This window comes from Oryctolagus cuniculus, chromosome 1, assembly GCF_964237555.1.
Source record: "Oryctolagus cuniculus chromosome 1, mOryCun1.1, whole genome shotgun sequence".
Lineage (NCBI taxonomy): Eukaryota > Metazoa > Chordata > Mammalia > Lagomorpha > Leporidae > Oryctolagus > Oryctolagus cuniculus.
In genome coordinates, this window is record NC_091432.1 from 220237551 (window position 1) to 220264043 (window position 26493).

At 45.8% G+C, this 26493-nt stretch overlaps 1 protein-coding gene across 10 annotated transcripts in view; it reads right to left on the minus strand.

Annotated features, from left to right (window-relative positions):
- Positions 1-26493, minus strand: part of ASTN2 (astrotactin 2) — a 1032549-nt gene that overhangs the window by 264004 nt on the left and 742052 nt on the right. For all 10 annotated transcript variants that reach the window (XM_070066427.1, XM_070066421.1, XM_070066416.1 and 7 more), the window contains 3 exons: positions 11077-11201; positions 9112-9216; positions 5479-5658 (listed from right to left, as the gene is read on the minus strand). In XM_070066427.1, the coding sequence (XP_069922528.1) occupies positions 5479-5658; positions 9112-9216; positions 11077-11201 (410 nt within the window). The remainder of the gene's footprint in view (positions 1-5478; positions 5659-9111; positions 9217-11076; positions 11202-26493) is intronic.

The window sequence follows — 26493 nt, forward strand, 5'->3', positions numbered from 1 at the left end:
AAAAAAAGAGGTGAAAGTGTTTATCTGTGGGGACATCCCTTTACCATGGATTCTCCCACTCTAAACCCAAGAGCAGAGCTAGCTCCACAGGAATCACAGGGAGGTTAATTACATATATTCTTTCACTTCTAGACTCTCTTTAAGTTTGGTCTATTATGCTTTTCTGTCTTCTTTTCCTCCTTCCTTCCTCTCTCTAACCTTCCCATGGCCAAAATGAACAATTCCTTCACACACATCCTTCTCCTTCCATAGTCACTTTCTCCATGAAAAGGAAGGCAACTGAAAATTGGTAAACCTATCAGACTGGCAATGTCTGTATCCATCACTATTATCCCCAGGTAGAAAATGACAGGGGATGCCAAAAGTCAAGACCTCTGTTTGAAACCTGCCTCATCCAACTCCACAGCTCCCTCCCTCCACTGGCTCCACAACTGCTTTTGAATGGACCAAGGCCCTCCCCACACCAGGCCAACCTATCCCATTCTTTGTCCAGGGTCAACCAACAAAGGATGGGAGCAAACTAGCAGTTATATACCTCTTGCTCATACACACATGCATGCTTATAGACAAACACACACACACACCCCTAGGAACACAGTAATCTGAGTGGCTGTGACAACCATGGGTAGAAGGAATGGGCTGGATGAAGAAATTAATATTAGGTGCCCAAATGAGAGTTAGATGGGTCCATCCCTTGATCTATTTCCTTAATTGTCATGATGACCCTGCATTTGTCATATGGGGCAACTGACATTAGAGGAAGAATCAGTTTTCCCAGGATCACAAAACTGATAAGGGATAGTTGGGATTTGAGCTGAGGTTCCATGTGACTACAAAACTTGTGCTTTATCTCCACATGCAGAAGACTGCATCCAAGGCAACCAGATAAAGGGTGACTTTATAAAGAAAGCCCTAGTCATAAAATAAGGCTCATGTATCAAAGTCATCAATAGGCAGGTCAAGTGACTATCAAGGAGTCTCTGTTAGGGGAAAAATGGGCTTTTTAAACACAAGACTGTTAAGTACAATTAATTTAGTACAAAAGTTATGCCGTGATAAGCTATTCAGAACATCACCTGGTTTGGGGAAAGGTATAAGGGCAGGGGTAGTTAAAAGATCCTGATAGGCTGAACAGCTTCCGTGTTTGGCATGTCTGGGACATGGAGCTTCCAGGGATGATTTCAGCTATTCCAGAGGCCTCCTATGGCCCATCTCCTGGGATTCAGCAGTTTCTACCTTACTGACTTATCCAGTGCTGAAGTCCCCCCGAGACAGTTGGAAAGCCCAGAATCCCTATCTGGTGATAGAAAATGCCTGCATGGATCTCTCCAGTCATTCTTGGCTTGCCCAATACATCCTCTGAAATCAGTACAAGAAGGTAAGAGTATTATTCTAGCTTTTATTTTTGCCCTATCCCAGAGAAGAAAACTCACAGGATACGGAGCACCAAATCCCCTTTCTGTATCTAGAATAGACACTGTTAACTACTCAGAGCTTGCTTTTCCTGTAATCCTAATGACCTCAATACAGTGATCTAGATAAGCCACAACTCAATTGATCAGAACTGGCATCTAGGCCATCACACAACAGAAATTCATGCCCTACTATGTGCCAGCCTCCTCACTCTTTCCAGTTGTCTATAACTTTTTTTAAGTCTATAACAAAAGTGATAAAACGTTGGGAGGCTAAAGCAAGATGGTAATGAATAATGTAAGAACAGAGTCCATAGCTTCCCTACTGAGGTGTCCTAGCACCTGGCTGGAGGTGTATGGAGAAGAAGCATGTGGGGAATGTTCAGGAACCAATGAATGGAGTACACATTTATGGGATGAGAGTAAAACAAAACACTCATTCCATTTTCCTTGATTTTTTCAGTAATTTCCAGGGGCTGCCCCAGATCATATTAGTCTTCAGGTCAAGCATTAGTTAATCTGAGAAAGCTGGGACATTTGATTTTTAATACCTGGGGACACTGGATCCAAGGAGAAGGGAGCACTGGACTCAGTTTAGGATTCAAATACCATCTCTTTCACTGTGTGATGTGGCAAGTCCTTTCTCTAAGATGCAGGTTTCTGTTCTTTAAATGAAGGCATGAGTATTACCATTGCCGTCTTTGCTTCATGGGGTAGATGAAAGGACCAAAGGAAGGCCATGTGTGAACTTCAGAGGGCTGTGCAAATGTCCAGGCTGTTAGCTGTGCTCTATTTGGTCTATTTCACCTGACTTACTATACTCCCAGACTTAGCCCTTCCAGTCCAAGAGGAGTCAGTGAAGCTTAGATTTCAAAGATGTCAAAGAATTGTGGAACCTTACCCCCAACATTTATAAGGACTGTCTCCTTGTACTGACTTGTGTAGCTTCTCCAGTGAGGGTTGAGGCCACACATTAGCAAGGGCCAGGGTCAGGGCTGGAATCTTAGCTGATGCACACAGTATTTGTTTTATTTCAAGCTACTGTTATTTTCAGGTTCTTACTATGTGCCAAGCATTTCACCTGCATTATCTCCTTTCATTCCTTTAAAAGTCATGCAAGGAAATTACTACTCTTCACTTAACACTGTGAGGAAACCAGGACTTAGAAGCTACTTGGCCTGGGGTTACCTGGCAGGAATGTAGGAAGAGGAGTTAGAATATGAAATCCCACATTTCCCTGGAAACACTGCTCTTTCTCTCCTCTTCCCACAAGCTCTGCCTCCAGAGTTGTGAGTTTCCAAGCCCAAATTCACCCTGGTCTGGTCCCCAGTGTTCAGCAGATGTAAATGATACATACCTAATGGCCGGGCAGAGGAGGGACGCCAACTACCTCTGATTCCAAAGAGTCTTTCAAGTCTACCAAAGGCCCATTCCTAGCTTCCCATCTTCCCACTCCCTAATATCACTCCCAAAATTAAAAAGTTAAACTACAGTGTCTGACATACCACCTAGGTAATCATAGCAGGTGGAGATGGAGAGGAGGCTGCATAGAATGGTTAAGTTGGCCTCATTTACATGGAAAGCTAAGACACTCTGGCAAAAAAAAAAAAAATGACCTAAATGAAAGATCTCTGCGAGTGAGATCCCAGTAGAAAGAACAGGTCATCAAAGAAGGAGGTACCTTTCTCTGAATGGAGGAGAGAACTTCCACTTTGACTATGACCTTGTCTAAATATGATCAGAGTCGGCGAACTCAAAAGGCTTCCATAGCCTTGGCAACTCATGACAAGAGCCTAGGGTGATTACTGATGCCATAAACATGAGTGTCAATTTGTTAAGTCAACAGCAGGAGTCACTGTGCACTTACTCCTCATGTAGGATCTCTGTCCTTAATGTGCTGTGCATTGTGATTTAATGCTATAACTAGTACTCAAACAGTATTTTTTACTTTGTGTTTCTGTGTGGGTGCAAACTGTTGAAATCCTTACTTAATACATACTAAATTGATCTTCTGTATATAAAGAGAATTGAAAATGAATCTTGATGTGAATGGAAGGGGAGAGGGAGCGGGAGAGGGGAGGGTTGCGGGTCGGAGGGAAGTTATGGGGCAGGGAGCCATTGTAATCCATAAGCTGTACTTTTGAAATTTATATTCATTAAATAAAAGTTAAAAAAAGTTGGCCTCATTATATTTTCAAATTCTTCTTAGGAGCACATATGGGTGACGGAAGGACAGAAAGTACCTCTGCAGGCTGCAAGCCAAGAGAGAAGTGACAACACCAAGTTCACCAAGCAATCCTGTAGCCAGGGAGCTCCCAAGTGCTGTGTTAGCATTGTTTCTGCCCTCTTTCCCACCTTACTTGTAACAAATTCCATTACATTAAGGAAGGGGATTTTCAGGAATGAGAAAAACTAAGGCCTAGAGGCAGTAAAGGGTGGAGAAGGGATGGGACTTCGCATCAGAGTAGAGTCCTGGGCCCCAAATGTGGCATGAAGCAAATTAGTTCAGTGGCCACCAGTGAGCAAAGGTTTTTATAAACATAACCTAATTGTATTACTTCAAAGTCCTGAAGCTTATTGCCCTGCTTAATGATGTGTCACATTATTTATAGGGTAGTACAATGAGACTTCTATTGATTTAATGCACTTCCTTAAAGACTGTCATTGTCACAGCCATAAAACGAAGCCATTCCCAGACAACTCAATTATGTCCCCTGTGCCTATAAAGCATCCCAGTGCCCCCCCACAGTTGCATAGCAGAAGTAGGAAGGGATGTGTGCATGGCTGGGCAAGTATAGCCGCCAGGAATCAAAAGGAAGGATTCTGAGAATGGCAAAATCAGGCAAAGATGGGCTTCATCCAGTTGGCAATGTGTGGCAGCTGAGAAACAGTGAACAGAGTATGGAACACTCTCCCCAGCACACACTCTGTGTTGGCCCTGCCAAGTGGAGCTGTGAGACTTTGAGCAAGCGTCCTCCTCCCCTCTAGCCTTAGCTTTCCCAACCATAGCACTGAAGTGCTGAGCCCAAGGAGACCTTAAGGTCACTTCTGTCTCCCGTATTCTGTGGTTTCATGACTTAACGGCTGATTTAGTTCTTGGGTGGCTGAGCCATATGAAGATACGAGTAAGTTTTCAGAGTTGTGCTCACCCTTTCTATCAACAGTTGCAGTTAATTAATCATAGTATTAGTAAGTATACCAACAAGCACTTCAGTGCCATTGAAAGACAGAGAGTATGGATTTTTGCATCCAGCCAGCCAGCACTGGTTCCAATGCTTCCTCACTATTAGCTTTGTGTCTATGGGCACTTGACTTGATACATCTGAGATGCATTTTCTCACATGTGAAATAGGGGTATGACTACCTTGACTTACTAAATACATGTATGCATGTGTGTAATGTGAGTATTTCTGGCTTTCTCAAAGTTCTACTACATAAGCTGTTTCCCTTTAATGTGGGAAGTAGACAAGAATAGCTACTTAAGTACCTGTTTCACAGGAAAACCGAGATAGCAAGGCAATGACTTTCCCAAGGTGAATGGCAGAGACTGGTTCCCTGTGTCTGGTCTAGGGAATTCCAGTTTTTAGGACAGTGAGAACAGAGAGAGGCAATATTGTTACCTTCCATGGGACAGACTGGAAACTGTCCCCTTGGACATGAGGTGACCACTCTCTGATTAGCTGGAGCTCTTCTTGAGTGTTTTCAAGAAGCCCTTGGAGAAGGAGATGTCCAAGAAAATACCACTCCCTGCCCCCATCTCTAAACAGGAAGTTGTTTAAGAAGAGAGAGCGTTAAACCAAGAGCCTACAATCTGCAATAAAAGGTAAGAGATCTGGAGTCCAAACACGAAACTTGGGGCCTCATAAATGCCTTTACTGAAAGAATCCTGGGACGTCATCATATGATCTCCTAACTCTGCCCATCGTAGGATGAAGCCAGACAGGGTCAGGAACGTGCCTAAGGCTACACAGCTGATCTGTAGCCAGGATTTAGATGCAGGGCTCTAAAGCCGCTTTCCTTCTGCAACACACCTGGCCGCCAACTCTAATAAGCGCTCCGGGCTTACCTTTCTGATACTGGAGCCACAACTGCTGCTGCACCTTCTTGCTGGGGAAGTGGATGATGCAGGTGAGCTCTGAGCCGTAGAGGGCCTCTGCGATGTAGTGGGAGCCGTAGTGCTGGATGAAGGACAGCAGCTCCTCCCGACTACTCTCCTTGGTCAGGATCTTGAGGACGTTGGTGAAGCCTGGACAGGGAGCAGCATGTGGAGACGGTCAGACTTGGGAGGCTGGTGGCTGGCACTCTTTCCAGCCTGGATCCAGTGCCTAACTTCTTGCCACAGTGGCAGCCTAAAGGTTGTACTAGTCCAAACATGAACATCATTGCCTGACTTATATAGCAATGAAGTGCTCTCTCTGATGAGACAGTGCGACCAACAGAGACTCTACAAGGTTCCTCAACTTGGGAACCCTGATGGACTGAGAGTCATAATCAAGAAGTCATCATTGATTTCTACTCACTGAACAACTAACATGTAGTACGCAGACTCACAGATGTTTCACCATTGAATTTAATCTCAGCCACAACACTAACCCCATTGTGTATATGAGCAAGTCAAAGCTGAGAGCCACAAGTGACTTGCCGTGGCCCTCTAGCTAGAGGAGCTGGATTCAAACCTACAGCTGCTCTTCCTCCAGAGTGCACACACTTGCCACTGCACCAAATAAACCAGGGTTTGAGCTGCCATGGTTGCAGTCCTGGGGCTGTAATTGCCTAGACTCAATGTATACTCTTATATCCATGGATCTGAGCCCTAGTCCAGCTTCCTGGAACATTGCTTCCCTTTCTATCTCTGTGTTCCCCTCCCTAGATTGCCACAGAGCTTTCTGGTTGCATTGTTTCTATCAGACCTCTGCTAAATCCTCAGCACCTAGCATGAGGCCTGCACAGAACTCAACTACAACTGCTCCTCTCCCTTGTCCTTCCTCAAATAGGCACATGAAAACCTATTCTTCTAGGGGCATTATGATCTTTCTGAGCTTCCCTCTTCTACTGGATAAAGCCCAACAACCTTCTCTGGGCACCCACAGCCTCCAAGGTCATCTCCCATGAGCTATCCATACCGGGCTTCAGCTCCAGTGAAATTAGTTTTCTAATCTGTCCTGAATGTGACCTGGGATTTCCACCGCTCTTTCTCCATTACATCCCCCGTGCTACCAGCCTTACCCTTTACAACTCATGCTCTACACACTCAAAACAGTCTCTTCTCTTCCTTGTGAGGTCACACCCTAGGATGTCACTCGTCCTCCATGAAGCCAGTCACAACATCCTGGCCTGGAGCACCCACTCTGCACTTTCAACAGACACAGTTTGAGGCAGACGTCTTTCCTCATTAGTCTTTGAGGCTGCACATGCACTCTCCCCACACCAGCACCCCAAACATGTACATGGCACCATTCCTGAGAAACAGCAAATAAATCAACCACAATTATTATAAGAACAACCTTTTCTGTAGCACATCAAAGAGCAAGCGCCTCTCTAACATTAAAAGTGAGCTCCAATTTGCCAACATTTCATTTACAAGGGGATTTCCAGGCACATCATTATTGATTAATTAAAGCAGATACACCTTTGTAGTTCTAATAGGAACATCACAGTTACATTCACAAATACAGTGTGAGCGGGTGGTAGGCAAAACACTGCTTCTGTTAAGTAATAAATAACAATACCGTGGAGAGGCCCTATGGATCTTTACCTAAGCAGACAAAACTGCAGTCTGATCCCTGCTCTGCCACTGTCTAGTTTTGTGACCTTGAACAAGTTACTTAACCTCTCTGACCCTCAGTTTCTTAGTTGGAGGAACAATTGGACAAATATTATCTTCCTCTAAGGACTGTGGCAAGCCACAGTGTATGAATTATTACAAATAGTGTGGCAGATGTCAGCGGTAATTACTACTGGTATAGCCCGGAGGGTGAACTTTTCTAATTCCCAGCCTAAAAGAGCTCCATTTTGCTGATGAGCAAAGGGATACTGAAAAAAAAAAATAACTCAGGAAGAATTAGGATCCACTGACACACTAAACTGGTGACAGTGTGATGAGTAAGATCCAGGGTAGAAAACCTTAGGTCAGGGGCCAGCCAGCATGTGGCACAGCTGGTTAAGCCACTGTCTACACACCAGCATCCTATATAACCACTGATTCAAGTCTTAGAAGTTCCACTTCTGATCCAGCTGCCTGATAGTGCCCCTTGGAAACAGCAAAAGATGGCCCAAGTTTTTGGGCCCCTGTTACTCACATGGGAGACCTGGATGGAGTTCCAGGTTCTTGGCTTTGGCCTGGCCCAGCCTTGGCCATTGTAGCCATTTGGGGAGTGAACCAGAGGATGGAACCTCTCTCTCTCTCTGTTACCCTGCCTTCCAAGTAAGTCTTTAAAAAAGTAAAACAAAAAACAAACAAACAAAAAATCCCTAAGCCAACTGATGTCATTCCAGAGTCCTTCATTCATTCTTTATTTTTCAGTTTTCATTTAATTTTTATTCTTTCATCAAACATGTGCACCCACAATGGCCTGTTTCTCTTTGGTAGTTTCTGGTGATACGTGAATACTTAAGATTCAAGTCCTGTCTGCAGTTCTCAAATCAGTGGGAGAGACAGGTAAGAGTCTGATGTGAATCTTAGTGCTTTGATATAAGTATTCAAGCATGAAATTCCTTCAGTTGTCTGGAGGGGAATGGACAATGGAGAGGCATCACAGACTAATTTAGTCAAATTTTCCCCTGGAAAGGAGATATAAGCAGAGGGGCTAGCCTGGGCAAAGTCACTGAGTTACAAAAGAACAGGTACCATTTTGAGAACTACAAATTATCCTCATCTGGGGCTGGCGCTGTGGCGCAGCAGGTTAACACCCTGGCCTGAAGTGCCAGCATCCCATATGGGTGCCAGTTCTAGTCCCTGCTGCTCCTCTTCCAATACAGCTCTCTGCTACGGCCTGGGAAAGCAGTAGAAGATGGCCCAAGTCCTTGGGCTCCTGAGCCCCTGTGGGAGACCTGGAAGAAGCTCCTAGCTCCTGACTTCGGATCGGTGCAGCTCCGGCTGTTGCAGCCATCTGGGGAGTGAACCAGCAGATGGAAGACCTCTCTCTCTGTTTCTACTTATCTCTCTGTATTTCTTTCAAATAAATAAAATAAATCTTAAAAAAATTATCCTCATCTGCTGAAGCTTCAGATGCATGTAGGTAAAAGGTGGACGATGCATGTATGTGTAAGGGGGTAGGGGTTGTATGTTACTGTTGTATAGAGATAGGAAAATAAATTAGGACAGAACAGAGAGATTAGTATCTGAGGAGAATTTGTATTGAACAAGTCTGAAATACTTCTAGAACATAAATGGTACACAGATTATTGTTTATCCCCCTTTTATTCATTCTTCCATACCCAGCACAGATATCCCCTCCCCCTAAAGCCAACTCCCCCGCAAATGGATAGGTCCCTCTTCTGTGCCCAGCTGCCCCATGACTGCACTGGCCACACCACAATGTATCAACATCACTGTCTGGCAGCGGCCTACCCACCCTCTTTGGGGGATCCATTATGTGGGGAGGGTGCAAGCCTCATTGCCACAGGGCCTGGCACACCTTCGTCCTTGGGAATGAGTGTGGAATGACTTCAAGTCCCGCAGCATCCCAGTGGTCCTCACCTGCTGAAAGGGTGATGGTGCTGAGTTTCACACGGTAGAGGTTACTCCGGACCCGCCACTGCTGCACCATGGGGTAACCCATGGCCTCATCATACCTGATGTCTCCTGGTGGAAGGAATAAGACCATGTGAGCCCAGAATTTAGTTTCTGCACACAACAATGCCCAGTCCACAGCTCTTTTCTCTGGGCAATGCATGGAAGGGAGCAGAGGCTCAGCTTTAGGACTGAAAACTTCCCCTGACTTCCACCTCCAGGCCTCTGATCTCAGATCCAACTTTACTTTTTCTCTCTGCTCTACAGCATACAAAGCTCCTTTACCCTACAAGCAAGGCCAACCTCAGGTCTCATTTATGTCCCACTAAACCGCATTGCAACTTGCTATGGAACACTAGACAGCTCAGTGCCTTATTTTCCCCTTCTATCACTGCTGCTACCTCTGCTGACCTTACTTCACAGGCATGTTGTGAATCTCAAATAAAGTAATAGAAGTGAAAGCCCTTTGGTAACCTAGAAATGTTCTACCTGTAGCCCAGTGGTCAGCAAATTACAGCCCATATAATCCACCGCTGCTTATGTACTGCACAGCAGAGCTGAGCAGTTGTGTCAGATACCACGTTCACGCCTGAACACATTCACTATCTGCCCTTTTATGTTTGCTTACCCTTGTGTAGGCTGATGTTTCTTAATGCGGAAAGATGGATGTTTCTAAATATTATGTAAAATATAATTGAGGGGCAGGCATTGTGCTGTAGTGAGTAAAGATGCTGCCTGCAATGCTGGTATCCCTGTGGGTGCTGTTTCGATCCAGGTGCCATTTATGATCCTGCTTCCTGCTAATGGCCTATCACATCACAAGGTCTTGCCCTGGACAATTCTCCTCTCATTTAGAGAGCCCCATCATCCATGGAGGTGACTATTCTCTCCGGACAGTGGATGAGACTCCCAACTACTGTAGCACAAAGCCAGAGTCAGTGCTCTTACATCTTAGAAAAGTTCCCAAAAAAGGGGTGAGTGAGGAACTAGGAGAAGACAGGAAGAAGCATCAGGGCATCCTGTAGTAGGAAAAAAAATATGGAGTCTCAGGATAGTCTGTAAAAGATGGCCTTCCACAGGGGGTGAATGGATTTGGGAGAGGGAAATTGCAAATTGCAGTGGAAAGGGCAGAAGACTTGGTATCATTGCCCTGGGTTCCAGTCTTGGGGGATACGTGGTATGGTCTTGGCCTGATCCCTTCATGTCTCTGAGTCCAGACTCCATATCTATAAAATGGGAAAATCAAGACCCATCTGATGAATGGCTCAGTGCCCACACACAAAAACAAGCTGTGTAAATCAAATGCTTCCAGTGGGATTATTCTGGTTGGAGACTATTTTAGAAAGATTTTTAAGGGCTGGCACTGTGGTTCAATAGGTTAATCCTCTGCCTGTGGTGCTGGCACCCCCTATGGGTGCCAGTTCTAGCCCCGGCTGCTCCTCTTCTGATCCAGCACTCTGCTATGGCCTGGGAAAGCAGTAGAAGATGGCCCAAGTCCTTGGCCCCTGCACCTGTGTGGGAGAAGCTCCTGGTTTTGGATCGGTGAAGCTCCGGCCATTGCAGCCATTTGGGGAATGAACCAGTGGATGGAAGACCTCTCTTTTCACTCTCTCTCTCACTTTCAATAACTCTACCTTTCAAATAAAAAAAAGATTTTTAAATGAACCAAGAAAACAAAACTCAGAAAGTCTGTTGTGTCTCAGGCACAGAGACAATGGTTGCTCCTGTTCTCAGACAGGTATCTCTTTTTAAAGATGGTCCCAGCTCAGAGTCTGGGATCTCAGGGAGGTCCCTCCTTCTGCACAACCCAGAGCAGAAGCCTAGGAAATGGAAGCTGTCTTTCCTTCTCATCTCTCTGCTTTAGATTAAGATGTACCTGGAGACCAGGCATGTGGTCATGAAGGTGGGGAGGGTCCAGCACGTGTGTCTTACCAGTAAGCAGCTGGAGATCTGGGAGGGGCTCAGAGAGGACCCCCCGGCACTGCTCCTCCACCGGCAGAGGGATCACCAACAGCCCATCAGCCAGCTGGGGAAAGTCCTTGATGAAGTTGTTCTCCCTGTGGGGAAGAGCAGAGAGACTGCCAAATGGAGGAACTGAGGCTGCTGGGGGTTGCAGGGCCAGGAGGCAGGAAGCTTGTAGTCAGGATAGAGACTTGCAGGTGGCTTTGTTGTGATACCTGTGTTCCCTGAATCCCAGCTCCAAGAACATGGCGCTAATGACAGGCTCTGGAACCAGGCAGGCTGGGGTTCAGATGCCCCCTCCACTTACAGGCTGTACAATCTTGAGTAAAGTATGGTTTCTCTGGGAACCTCCATTTTCTTGTCCCTAAACTGAGCGCTAGATCTCATGGCTATTATAAACCATTAATGGGATAAAGCTGCCGATTGTTAACACTCTCTGATGCTCTATAAACTGTAGTTTTGGCTGAGAAATGTCTCCTTGCATAAGCTGTGACAGTGGTAAGCCAAGATATGAGGTCATGGAGCATAGCACAGGGTGTTTAAAGAATTAGGGGATGAGGTCAGGTTGAAGAAAGGCAGGCTTGGGAAAATGGATGCTTGGTTGTTCAAGTGGAGGGTGTTCCATAAATCTTATGCTCAATCTCTCCCTTTTGTAGGTGAGGAAACTGGAGAGAGAGAGTGACTTGTGCAATGACAATCAGTGGGTTAGACTTCAACCTACATCTCTCGACTCCCAGGCTAGTTCTTTTACTCCTTGCACTAACTTCTTTAGGTTCTATCCGTTCTCAGAGGGCAGAAGACAGAGAGCCCTGGGTGGACTCAGAGGACTGACCTCTGAACACAGGTAGTTTTAAAAGCACGATGGGGCCAGTACAGCACAGGGAAATAGGTTTCATCCTCTGGACAACAGACACAGCTGGGAACAGAACACCCATCCAAGCAGGGAGGGCCACTCCCTTCCTGGGAGTGCACAAGCAGAGAATTTGATAGTCAGTTGGTGTGACCATATCAAGGGCATTTCTACATTAAATGTGACTTTTGAGGTCACTTCACATTTGAGGATCCCTAGAGTTAGAGACATTAATTACAATCTGGAGAGGAGGAGGAGAGGGGGAGGGGGCTGGGGAGAAAAGAACAAAGGGAGGGAGCTGTTTATCACTTCAGTTGGCCACCTGGAGTGGGCAACCTTGAAATGAAGATCAGAAAGACAAAAAGAGAAGCACATGATGCCAAACAATGCCTTTGAAGCCTCATCTCAGGCAGCTCAAAAGCAGCTCTGAAACTGTCACGTGGCCCAGGTCACCTTCCTGTTTGTACTCCTGTGCCCCACCCCAGGCACCTTTGAAGCTCAACCTCCAGTCATTCATTTAGTGAAGAGGAGGTGCCATTATCACCTTCACCAGCATCATCATCATCACTGTTACTGTAACAGTGAGCAGAACTTGTAATTTGTTAAGATCTAGCTAAGCACTTGACATAGATTTTTCCCACTTAAACTTCATAACAAACCTGCAAGCTACTACTACAACCAGTATATTTAAAGTACAGATGAGTAACAAATAGATTTAAAGTGAATAGGTAAAGTTGAATATGATCCTAGGTCTGCCTCATCTTGGGACTGTGCATAAAAGTGAATGTCTAGGGGCTGGCGCCTTGGTGCTGTATTTAATCCTCCACCTGCAGTGCCATCATCCCATATGGGTGCCGGCTCTAGTCCCGGCTGCTCCTCTTCTGATCCAGTTCTCTGCTGTGGCCCGGGAAAGCAGTAGAAGATGGCTCAGGTCCTTGGGCCCCTGCACCCACATGGGAGACCCGGAGGAAGCACCTGGCTCCTGGCTTTGGATCTGAACAGCTCCATCCATTGTGGCCATTTAGGGAGTGAACCAGCGGATGGAAGACCTTTCTCTCTGTCTCTAACTCTTCCTCTCAAATAAATAAATAAAATCTTATTTAAAAAAATTCTAGGTCCACACATGCAATGGAAGCCTGCTGTTTGGTGTGGGGGTGCCTTGTCTGTGGAGTCATAATTGTGTGTCTGTATGCAAGTGATCACAGATTCCACCTGCATTTTGGTTTGTCTGCAAACCCAAGAGCACAGACTTTGAATAGAAAAGATAGGGGCAGGCTTTCAGCCTAGTAGTTAAGACACCACTTCAGACACCTGCGTCCTATACTGGAGTGCATTGGTTTGACTCTTGGCTTCACTATTGATTCTACTGTCCTGTTAATGCTCTGAATGAAGTAGGCAGGTATACAAGCTAAAATTGATTAGGTTTGTGAACTGGAAGACCACACCTTCGCCACGTCCCTGTAGGACCTCATCCCCCTACCTGGCCACACCTGGGTGCCAATCAGCCAATCAGGTTAATTAACTACTCCCCTTTGGAAGTGGGTTAAAAGCCAGGACACGGTGTGGCCTGGCCTGCTCTTCTTCCCTGGACTCTTGCCAGAAGGTGAGCTTGCTGTAGCCCTGCACCTCCAGGGCTCACTCTCCTATGCATCTTTCTCACAAATAAAAGCATAAAACGTATCATGCTGCCTTGTTTATCTGTGCCGGTATCTAGAATTCTTCTCTAAATATTAGGCAAGAACCCTCTTGGGCTTATTAATATTGGGAATTTATTAATAAGCTCATGGCAAAATCGTATGGCACCCCAAATTCTGGTAGCACATGTGGCACCCCAGATAGCATTTCTGGGAAACTTTAAAGGGCCACATTTCAGTGTAGATTTTAGGGGGTCGTCTCCGATTTCATGATGGCTCAAATAGTTGGGTGCTTGCCACTCTATGTGGGAGACTCTGGCTGAATTCCTAGCTCCCAGCTTTGGTCCAGCCTAGCCTTGGGTATTGCAGATTTGGGGAGTGAACAGTGAATGGGAACTCTTTCTATTTCTCAAATAAATTTAATTATTTTTTAAAAAGAAAAGATAGACTTCCAGGTGATAGAAGGGCCCCACACAGCATGTCCCACTAGTCAGAGTTTAAAGGACTGAGTTTCTTCCTGCCTCCCTTCTACTGTGGCCTGTGGCAACACATATCTTCCCTGGGAAGTATAGCAGGATGGAGGAGTGTCCCCTGTCCTGATCATGAGCTAGCACACACTGAGCATATGCCCAGGGTGGAGTCCTGTACTGGGCGCCTCTGAAACAGAGAGAGACTCCTCCCTTGGCTTCTAGATCTTCCCAACCTAGTAGGGGAGACACAGATTGGCCATGCAGGAAGTGAGTGGGGCCTGCTATCGGGAATTCTGAGTGTGCTCAATACTTCTTAGTAGGAGAGGCCAAGGATGAAAAGGTAGTGATGCTCTGAAGACTAAGCTCCAGTTCTGCCCACACCATATCCTAGCTGGGTATCCTGGAGCAAACCACCCAAATCTCAATTTTCTCACCTGTAAAGTGGGATCATGGGGGTTACTCAGCCTTCTTTACTGGGGTAGAGAAATCAAAGATATCCTTTCACTGTGTAACTACTATACACCAACTATAGTTAATGCTACATCCAGTCTTCCCTCATTCTTGTGAAGTAGGTGCTGTTAAGATCCCTAAGTTAGAAGCTGAAAAGCTGAAGCACAGAGATGTTGTGCAACTATCCAAGGCTACACAGCTAGGAAGAGGGAGCTCCCAGGTGGCCTGGCCACAGAGCCCCTTTCCTCATCACTGGCCTCTGCATGGTGCTGGGGGCCCAGCCCCAGATAGACTCAAGCTGTCAAAGTAGGAAGGGCCATGGCACCTGTGGGTACAGTGAACCCACACAGGCTGTGGCTGAGAGAAGGAGCTCATGGCTCACTGAATCCTGACCACAGCCCAGGGGCTCTGTTCTCAGCAAGTCCTCACCAGTCCTCACACCATGTTGTGAGATGTGAGTCCCCGTATGACTCATGGGAAAATGAAGGCCCCCAGACACTAAGCGATTGCCATGAACTCATATACCAAGTGCATTTGGAAAGTGGGATCTGAAGGCAAAGTGACCTTTTTCACATTACCACCCAGGGGTCTCCATTTCAAATTTTGTCCAGAAATATTCTGACAACTGAAGTGGAGGGAAGGCAGTCCCCATGACCTACTCATGTACTCCCTCTGTGCTCTGGTCCAGTCTGACTTATCTCTGTAGGAAAGCTGGGCCTCCAAGGGGACAAGGGGATTGCAGGATGGGCAGGGGCCTGGCTCACAACTCCCCTCTTTCTTAGAGGCCTAAGGAAGTGCACAGGGAGAAGAAGGGATGCAGGGAGTCAGCTGGCCAGTATGGAGGGCTGAGCGGGAGGGAGGCAGTGAGGGAGGTAGGGAGGGTTGCAAGGATAAAGCGCTGAATGGAGAGACAGGGAGACCATATTTCTCAGATAGAGTCCCTTCCTGGCTGCCTGACAGTCCTGATTCCTTCACAGCCTCTGCCAGCAGAGGGCGCCGAGGGCCTTTGCATCAATCAGCTCTTTCAGGAGGCAAAACAGGAGTGGAAAAAGCTGGTACTGGGAAAGTTTCCTGGGCTGAGAAACTCGGACAGAAGCCAGGACAACAGCTGCAGAATGCACCCACCTGGGGAAGGTAATCTAGGGGCTGGAAGAGCGCTGACTTACACTCAGGTAGCGTGTTCATACGCGTGTGTGCTCATGTGCATGTGTGTATAGTAAAAACTAACTGATCTTAACAGAAAGACAGGAAGACTGAGTAATATTTATTTATTTGCCATATCTCTTGCTCATCAACTATGACCTAGGTAGTAGGCTGAAAAGTGTGTGTGTCTACAGTTACTATCTAGATAACTAACACTAATGGTAGGAAGAACCAGTAATATTGATGAAGATTGTATTTGTTGAAGACTCCTTTGTCCTCGGAAGCATGCCAACACACCTTTGTGTGCATGGGTCTGTGCGTGCCATTTTAAAGAACCTATGAGACAACTACTGTTATTATTCCCACCATATATGTGAAGAAACAAACACTCAGAGTGGTTAAGGAACTTGTCCAACTGAGAGCTTAAGTTAGGAAGTGGCAGTGCCAAGAGCACACTCTAACCAACTTAGCTCCCAGCGCAGTTCCTGGCATTCAGTAAGCACATGCTCAACCCAAACCTGCACTCTTCATCCCTGGGGCAGCTTAAGTCATGTAGAGATGAGAGCAGGCAGTTCTCTGGTTCAAGGCCTGCACTTTTGTGCACACAGATTTGGCTGTATGGCTCTTTGTATGTGACTGTGTGTGTGTGTGTGTGTGTGTGCACGTGTTTGTGCTGAGTTTCAAATAACAAGAGGGCCTGGTTCATGCAAATGTTCCTCAAAATATATCTAGGAAAACAGCACAATCTCAGTTAGTACTACATGGAAACAATTCACCAAATAGTTATAACAGTAGACCCTGGGTCCTGAGGTCTCTGAGAATGGGTCATCCTCTTCACAAACACTTCCTGTGGCCCACCCAGTTTCAGGGACTGTTCTAAGCACTAGGGCAACACCAGCAGAAAATCAGAGGCAGTGTCTTCGTTGCAATGTCCAGGAGAGAATCCAAAGGCTGCATTCAGGTCTGCGAGGCTTGTCACAAGCTAGGCCCTGCTGGCTCCTGCTACCTCATGTTGGAGCCACTGCCTCTGGACCACTGTTCTGCAGCGGCATTGACTGTCCTGCTGCTCCCCTCATGTGGCACACTCCCTTTCTACACGCTATCCAACATAGCATGTGCCTCCCTCTAAGAAGCTCTTCTCCTCTCTCTGCACCTAGTCAACTCCTCTTCATCATGCTGATCACACATTATTTCACTGGCTTTGAGAAATTTTGTTGCAATCAGTTTTTCTGATTAAGAGAGTTAGACACTTTGATAACATCTTGCTCTTTTCTCCCAAGAAGGTTTCACAGTTTTCTCACCACAGATATACTCACAGAAGACCTTGTTGGACACCTGTTTCTCCCACTAGACTATGAGCTTTACATTGGCGAAAACTATGCTAGTTTGATGTTCTCCTGCTTTTTCAGGGACTAGCCGTGCAACTTGAGTAAAAGCAAATAAAATGGAGTGCAAAGTAAATGCTCCATGCATATTCACTAAAGACCTGCAGGAAGGAACACAGGGACACTGGTAATATGTGCGTGATCTCCCAGGATGCTTCAGGATCTGTGGGATGCTGGGGATTTCTACCTAAAATTCTAGCTCTTCCACATGAAGATTCAACATGCCAACTCCTTCCCCTAACTTCCCAAGTGGCTCTCTTGGAGCCTGGAACACAAGGATCCAGGGACGATACGACTAGTAGGGAACAGATGTGAAAAGACATTCTCACCATGAGGGGTGGATGAGGCTTTTCCTCCTGGTGAGCACATGTCCACTCATGTGGGGTGAAGGTGCAGGCAGCTGCATGGCTGCAGTGCGGAATGACAGCTGGAAGCAAGAGGCCCCATGCAAATACCACCTCTTCCATGACACTATTTTCATTCTCCTCACTTGGAACAAGTCTTTCCTATCACTTGCACTTCATGCATCTTGTTTGTGAAGCAGTTCCAGAAGTGGCCTTGGTATCTGGCCATGAGCTTAAAAGACATATAGACATAGACTCAAATCCTGACTGTGTGTTTTTGTGGTGTTTGAGCTGTAGAGACTTCATCTGTAAAATGGGAGCATTGGGTTAACTTCAAGGGCTGAGGAGTGGGATTTACGGAGTGCAATTTTAAATGCTAGCCTCTTTTACTTAATCTCACGTTCTAGGATATGAATCTCTTCAAGGGTCTCGGGAAGCACAGTGCAGTGGCTGGCTCACAGAACGTGCTTCTGAACATTGGCAGAGGTAAGAGGCAGGCTTGCTTATGCTTCAGGGCTACCTGCATCTGACCTCTAAGTGACACACATCCTACAAAGCATTTCCACCTTATGTGTCATGTCTCCCTTCCTTTGACAAGCAAGGTGGGCTGGACTCACCGCCACCCCCTCCATTCTTCCCCCTTTTAAGAAGATGTGTAAGTGTTTTGGATACATTAATACACAGCCAGCAGCATGCAGGAGCCATCACCCTTCAGTTTGGGGGAAATTAGCATTTAAATTGAGGTATTTCGGAGAGGTAAATCACCCTAGAGCCAGCCAGCACTGTCTGCAGCCTTTTCTCATTTTAGGGAAGGTTAGGAGCCTTGGCCTGGAAGCTATTGAGTTTGCAGAGAAGGGCCCACTCTCCCTGCCTGACTTCTCCTGGCTCTTCCTGGGCTACCCAGAAGCCTTGAAAAAAAAGTATATCACACTCCCAAAGCTCACAAAGGCATCTACCCTGGCTTAAACTATGCTGCATCCCTTGTTTTCAACTGAACTGAGCCTTTCTGCCAAGTGAATGCGGTGACTTTGGCTAAGATTTGCTACCTCTGTGCAGAAAGAGTTGGGAAACCTATGTTCTCTTCTTGGCTCTGTCACTGTTTGGCTGTGTGATTTGGGGAAGCCACTTTTCTCCCCTAGAACTGAAAGAGGTATGGGAAGGAGCAGATGCAAAATGTTTGGCAACAGATATCTGGTTTAGCAGTTAGCCCAGGCATCCCATATCAGAATACATGAGTTCAAGTCCTGGCTCTGTTCCAGTTCAAGCATTCTGCTAATACAAACTCTGGAAAGCAGCAGGTAATAGGTCAAGTACTTGGGTCCGGGTCACTCATGTGGGAGACCCAGACTGTGTTCTAGGCTCCTGGCTTTGACCTGGCCCAGCCCCAAATATTGTGGACATCTGGGTAGTAAACTAGTGGGTACGAGATATTGCTCTGTTTCCTTCCTTCCTTCTCTCTCTCTCTTTCTCTTTCCCTCCCTCCCACTCTCCTACTCTCCTTCCCTTCCTCTCGCCTTTCAAATAAATCTTAAAAATATTAAAAATTAAAAAAAATCTTAAAAATATTATTTATTTATTTGAAAGGCAGTATTACAGAGACAGACAGACACACACACATCTTCTATCTACTGGTTCACTTTCCAAATGGCTGTCATGGCCAGGGCTGGTTCAGACCATAGCAAGGAACCTAAAATTCCATCCAGGACTCCCATGAGGGTGGCAGGGACACAAGCACTTGGTCCATCTTCCACTGCTTTCCCAGGTGTATTAGCAGGGAGTTAGTTGGAAGCAGAGAAGCCTGGACTCAAAGCAGCACTCCAAAATCAGATATGGGCTTAACCAAGCAGCAGCAGCAGCTTAACCTACTGTACCATAATACTGACACCAAAATTTTCAAAAACTTTTAAAATGTTTGTATCCTAGGACAGGAGTTTTGAGCTATATTTCGTAGTTGCTCTGTAGGTGCTGGAATCTACAGGATCCAGTAGGGATGAAGCTGAAAGTGAGACTTGCTTGTCCAGCCTGCATTGCAACTCTGTCCTTCTTGGGAACAATTAGAAACTCTGTTCTTGATCGTTTGTCTCCACTGCTGTCATACCATCCAGAGTGAGGAAGACCCAGAAACTTTGCAGTTATATAAATCATGGCCATGGCCACACTGGCAAGTACCGAAGCTCATGGGAGGCTGGAGTAATGCTGGTGGCAGGCATCACCACAGGATCAACTTTGACAAATATCACTCAGGTTACTTTGGGAAAGTGAGTCAATACCACTCAGAGAGGAACCAGAGCTTTTGCCCAACTGTCAACCTTGGTAAGTTGTGGCCCTTCCGTCAGTGAACAGACATAGGGAAAAGCTGCCCAACTGGAGCTGCTCCTATCACTGATGTGGTGCAGTCGGAGAAGGAAAAGCTTCCAAGGCAACCTGTCATGGTGAAGGCCAATTTCTTCAGCTGTGTGTGTAGGGAGTCAGGGGGAGCTGTGTCCTGGTGGCTTAGAGCCACATGGTTCATTAAATGATAATAAATGCTTTTCAGAAACAAACTCTGTTCTTATATGATCTACTTCTCGATTATGGATCTTAGTTTAAGTCTTCTGTTCAAGTACTGAAGATTTAGCATTCTTTCATTCAACAAATCCTGACTATGACATGCCAGTCACTGGAAATTTGACAGTAAGGAAGGCATTTTCTGTTGTCCGGCAACTCACAGCCTGAGAGGACACATATGTGTGAACATGTCTGCAAAATGAACTGCGATTTTGAAAATGCTAAAACATTTGCCATTCCCCTGAAACAATGTTTGTCTGGCATCCCACACACTAAATCCCTGGAATCCACTCTTGGAAGAACAAGTACTACTAAGCAAAAAAGAGACTCAGTGTTCAGCTTTGGATTTCAGAGCTGATTTAGTAGTGTTTTCAGCTGGACAATAGTTTTAAAAGCCAGGCTGGACTGACAGTGAAGCTTTCTTCTGCATGTATCCAAAACTAGGACTGACCAACACTCACTGTGTTCTGGGGCAGTACCAGTGACAAACTCGGGGCAGTTCCCACCAGACAGGCAGAGGAAGTAGAAAATCCTTCTTTCTGTCATCAGTGGAGCAGGACACTGCTGAAGAGGAAAGTCACAGAACCAAGAGTTCAGATCAAGTGTCCCTGTGACCCTTCTTCCGGCCTTTCGGCAATCAACCCCTTCACACACCCCAAGTGTGAGGATGATATCAACAAACGCTTAAGATACCAAGACAAGGTTTGGGGAAAATCTCTTGGTAGACAAGCAGGGGCAGTGGAATTTGTTATCCGAGGCTCTGGGTACAGTCCAGGGACTTTGGATGCCCCTGCATTCAAAAAGCACATGGAAGTTTCCATGACAGCATAGCAGAAGGTGAGCAAGAGGCTTGAAGTCAGCTCCCCAAGCCTTGTACTCACAGGCAAAAGGAGATAAAGCTGTCATAACTTCCAAGGTTGTGGAGGTGTTTAGCTCAGGGATTCAGACATCAACTGGAACACTTGCCATATTGGTTATGAACAAACCATATTGGTTTGCGTCCTCATTCTGGTTTCAATTCTAGCTTCCTGCTAATGCACACCCTGGAAGGCAACAGATAATGGATAACAGAGTATCTTGGTTCCTGTCACCAGATGGGAGATCTGGATTGAGTTCTGGGCTCCTGGCTTTGCTCTGGCTCAGCCCCAGCTGCTGAGGACATTTGGGGCATGAACCAGCAGATGAAAGATCTCGCTCTGTCTCTATCTTTCTGTCTTTCTTCCTTTCAAATAAATGAAAAATAAAAGACTGCCTAGTATAATTCTCCCACTCTTCTGGAGGAGACTAAAATCAGAACAAAGGGGGCTTCACTGTGAAGAGATCTAGCAACTCTGGACTCTGACAGTAGTTCCAACATTGCGCCTCTTAAAAAGACTAGCCAAGACTTTGTCCATCACCAGGGATGCCATTGCAAGAGACCAGAGTTAAACTCAAACATGAAACCATGTAGTAGCAAATACCAGCTAGGGCTGATGTGGAGTTCGGTTTTGAATGGATTAAATAATGAACTAGACAGAGTTTTGTTTCCTTCATCAGAAAATGGGAGTTTTTTTTCCTGTTAGTGGAATGGATTGTAGAAAAATAAGAAGACTACAGTGAATTGCATACTAAGTTGTAGAAAATATTTTGAGGGCTGGGACTGTGGTACAGTGGGTTAAGCCCTGGCCTGAAGTGCCAGCCTCCCATATGGGTGCTGGTTCAAGACCTGGCTGCTCCACTTCCCATCCAGCTCTCTGCTATGGCCTGGGAAAGCTGTAGAAGATGGCCCAAGTCCTTGGGCCCCTGTACCTGCATGGGAGACCTGGAAGAAGCTCCTGGCTCCTGGCTTCCAATCGGCACAGCTCTGGCCATTGCAGCCAATTGGGGAGTGAATTAGCGGATGGAAGACCTCTCTCTCTCTCTCTCTCTCTGCCTCTCCTCTCTCTCTGTGTAACTCTGACTTTCAAATAAGTAAACAAACAAATAAATAAATAAATCTTTTTTTTTAAAAAAAGAAGATTTTGAACCCTTGACTGTTTAAACAGGTGGGTACAGTTTAGGTGATAGAGAAAGAGAAGTTCTGAGATCAAGGGAGGACACAGGGGTAGCATTTAACACACCCTGGAGAAGCAGGGATGCCTCACTGAAGGAGGTGAGACTTGATAGATTGGGAGGAGCTTTTCAGGAAGGAGGTGGTAATAGAGGCCAGATGAAAGAATAATGTGAAAAAAATCATCCTGCAATGCCAGCATCCCATAAGGGCACTGGTTTGAATCTCAGCTGTGCCACTTCTGATTCAGCTTCCTGCTAATGCACCTGGGAAAGCAGCTGAAGATGGCCCAAGTCCTTGGGCCCTTGCACCCACATGGGAGACAAGGATGCAGCTTCTGGCTCCTGACTTCATCCTGGCTCAACCTGCCCACTGTAGCCATTTGGGGAGTGAACCAGCAGATGTAAGACCAATTGATCTCTCTGTCTTTCTCTGTCTCTCTGTCTCTCTCTCTGTGTATGTTTCCCTCTCTCTCTCCTTCCCTTCCTCCCTCCTCTCTCTATAACTCTGCCTTTCAAATAAATGACATAAACCTTTGAAAAAAAAAGAAAAATCATCCTAAGCGGGGAAGGAGGGAGTGCGGGGGAGACACACACACAGAGACAGAGAGTGAGGGAGAGAGAGAGAGAGATACAGAGAGAGACAAAGAGAGACAGAGACAGAGAGACTGACATACATGGAGAGAGACACAGGGAGAAGAACACATGCGTGGCACATTCTGGAAATTGAAAGAAGTTAAGATTCAAGATGCGAAAGCAGTAGGTGTAAAGCAAGGATGCAGGTGGATAAGGGCAGACAGGGGTCAGCACTTTTTGGTCTTCTAAGTGATGCTACGACATGTGGGCTTTATTTCAAGATCAAGGACAGATATGGTAGGGTTTTCAGCAGGAAAATAACATCATCAGATTGGATCTCCAGAAATATTTCTGGGCTACAGCATGGGGAATGGGTTGGACAAAGAACAAGCCTAGAAGGATAGAGAGCGTGTATGAGACTGTTCAGGAATCAGGACAGGAAAAAACAGAGGAGCTGAAGAACAGAATATAGAGGAGAGTCACAGACTCTGGAGAGACTCAGACGTAAAACCCAGTCTCCATTATTAAATGCATGTGATAGGGAGTGGACAAAGAAGTCTGGGATCTAGTTGGCAATTCTGAGTCCAGACTGTCAAGCCCATGGCCCTGAGTTGATTCAGGGCCCCATCTCCTGATGACTGCTTTATTACTAGCACCATAGATCCCTATACAGGCCAGGGAATAGATCAGCAGCCCTGGCCCACCACAGAAGTGGCCTTAACCTTTAGGCCTCTGCTAGCTCTCAGTTCATTTGTGAGACACATGGGAAGGTGGCCAGCTCCTAAGCAAAACCCCAGAATTTCATGCAAATTCAGCCATCTTCTAGGTAGGGAATCTCAGGCTGCAATTGCTTTGGCAGCCAAGTATAGCTGGAGATCCCTACCTTTTAAGCTGCTTCAGGAATCATAGCTGGAAAGTTGATTCACTGGGTGTATAGTAAGCCAATTACATGGAGCCATGCTACTCACAGTCAATGTTTCATAACATGATAAGCTCCCATCTGATAGGACAAGAGACACAGGCAATGTAGAGAAGCGACCTATTTTAGGGCTCCCAGTTTTTTGTTTGTTTGCAGAATCAGGACTGGCTACCAATCCATATTCTTGATTTCCAAACTGGATCTGTTTCCATTTCCATGTCCCCAAAGGTTAGTAAGGACTACCACCTGACCTACTTGATACCCTCACCAAGCTCTGAACCCACTCAAAGAAGGAGCTGTTCTTGATTCTTCTTTGAAACTCCTCCAAATCCTTTTGGGGCTTCCCAGACAGACTCCATGATGCCATCTCTTCCAGGGTATTTCCGGGACCCTTTCTTTGGAAGCAATGTCCTTCTGATTCCTCAGCACTGATCTCTGGCTGCGATCTTAAAGTCCACATGCTCTGAAAGCGCGGCTGATCTCTGTACATCCATGTCTCATCCCAGATTCTGCAGTTCTGTGCTGAAGGGACCTCTTGGGCTGGTTCCCTATGGAGTCCTCCTCCTTCTCACAGTACAAGGATTTGGTAGAGAAACAGCACATAATAGTGAGCCGTCTTGTTTAGGCCAACTCAGGGACTACTACAATGGCCTTTAATCCTGTTCTTTGCATTTGGCCTTGTCCCCTTCCAATACACTCACTATCTGCAGGCAGCATAATTTTCATTTTTTTAAAAATATTTACTTGTTTTACTTGGAAGGAAGAGTCACAGAGAGGCTGAGAGGCTGAAAGAGAGAGAAAGAGAAAGAGAAAGAGAAAGAGAAAGAGAAAGAGAAAGAGAGAGAGAGAGAGAGAGAGAGAGAGAGAGGTCTTCCATCTGCTGGTTTGCTCCTCAGATGGCAACTGCCTGAGCTGTACCGATTTGAAGCCAGGAGCCAGGAGCTTCTTCCAGTCTCTCACATGGGTGCAGCAACCCAAGGACTTGGGACGTCTTCCACTGCTTCCCCAGGCCATAGCAGAGAGCTGGATTGGAAGGGGAGCAGTCAGGATTGGAAATGGCTCCCATATGGGATGCTGGCACTGTAACCGGTGGCTTTACCTGCTGCACCACAGTGCTGGCTCCAGCATAATTTTCTAAAATGATGCTTCTCCTCACATACATCATTGGCTTCATGTATTCATGCTTTATTGCTGTCATAAAAAAATCACCACAAACTTAAATGTCTTAAAACAACAGACACCTTTTATTCTGTAGGTCAGAAGTCTGACATGGATTTCTAGGATGAAATCAAAATGTCAACAGGGTTGCACTCTTTCTAGAGGCTGCAGAGACTAATCCATTTCCTTGCTTCTTCCAGCTTCTGAGGATACCCACATTCGTTGGTTCATAAATGACTTCAAGCCTTTTTCACATTATGGGTTCTAAGCTCACCCTTTGCTTCCTTTCTACTTTTATGATTACATTGGACCCAGCAACATAAGCCCAAAAATGTCTTTATCTGACAAGTAGATATACAACCTTACCGTACCTGCACTCTTAATGCCCCCTTTGCCATGGAACGTATTCAGTTCATTTAGAAGATTCCAAGGATTTAGGTATAGATATGTTGGAAGCTTGATGTTGTTCTTATCACACTCTGGTTTTTTCATTTGATCCACAATGACTTTGTTGCTACCTCTCTTTTCATTTGGGGATTAGGTTTCCCTTCTATGTGTTTCCATACCACCTATTCTGCCCCTATGATAGTATTTTCACAATGAACTGTTGTTCCTGGTCACCCTCCATCTCCCTCACTAAAACATGAGCATTTGAGGGCATGGACCATGCCTGTGTCATTCACTGCTATGCATCCAGTGTAATTCAGTGGTTGATGCATGCACTTGGGGCTCAATAAGTGCTTATTCAATGAATGAATGAATGCCCCTTAGCCGACTAGAAATGGAGAGTAAGTGATGCATTCAGCTGTGATACTGCAATCTCCCTCCTGTGGGACCTGGGCCATTACCTGATTCATTTTTGCTTCCCTCCCTTCCCATTTCTTTCTTGCCTGGATAGCTAGCACACAGAACATATATCAATTTTAAGTCTAATATCTACTGATTGCTTGTAAAATGCTATACAAAAAATGCTATACAGTATTCTAAGGGCTTTACATATATCATCTCATTTCACACAACAACCTTGAGAAATAAGTGCTGTTACTCTCACTTTTTAAAAAATGAGGTAGTAGAGACATAAAGGGGTTAAATGCACAAAGTTTATAAGCTAGACTGAAAAGTCTAACTCTATGTTCTTAGAAACAATGTAAAAACGTGTTAGTGAATGTTTAATTTTGCCCTTAAATGAAATGTTGAAAAATAAAACTTGACTTGAAAATACCTGCAGTGGGGTGGACATTGTATGAAAACACTGCTTGAGATGTCAGATGGCCTGGATTGAAGTCCAGGTCCACTTCCAGTTCCAGCCTCTTGCTAATGTGCACCCTGGGATGTAGCAGATTATGGTTAAAGTCCTTGGGTTCTTTTTTTTTTTTTTTAATTTGACAGTAGTTAATGAGAGAGACAGAGAGAAAGGTCTTCTTCCCTTGGTTCACTCCCCAAATGGCTGCTACGGCCAGAGCTACACCTATCTGAAGCCAGGAGCCGGGTGCTTCTTCCTGGTCTCCCATGTGGGTGCAGGGGCCCAAGCACTTGGGCCGTAGTACTTGGGTTCTTACCACCCAGAAGAAGGATCCAGACTGAGTTCCAGGCTCCTGGTTTGACCTGGCCCGACCCTGACTATTGTGGGATTTGGAGAGTGAACTGGTGGATGGAAGATAGATAGATAGATAGATAATCTCAAACTCTCTCTCTCTCTGTCTATATATGTCTCCCTTTCTCTCTGCCTTTCAAATAAATAAACAAAACTTCTTTTAAACAAGATTAGTTAAGTTACTATTTTAAGAAAAATGAGGTGAGTCTAAGATGGCGGAATAGGGAGGGAGCACACCGATGGTCCAGGAAGGGAAAGTTCAAAGAGGGGTGAGAATTTGTAGTTTTGG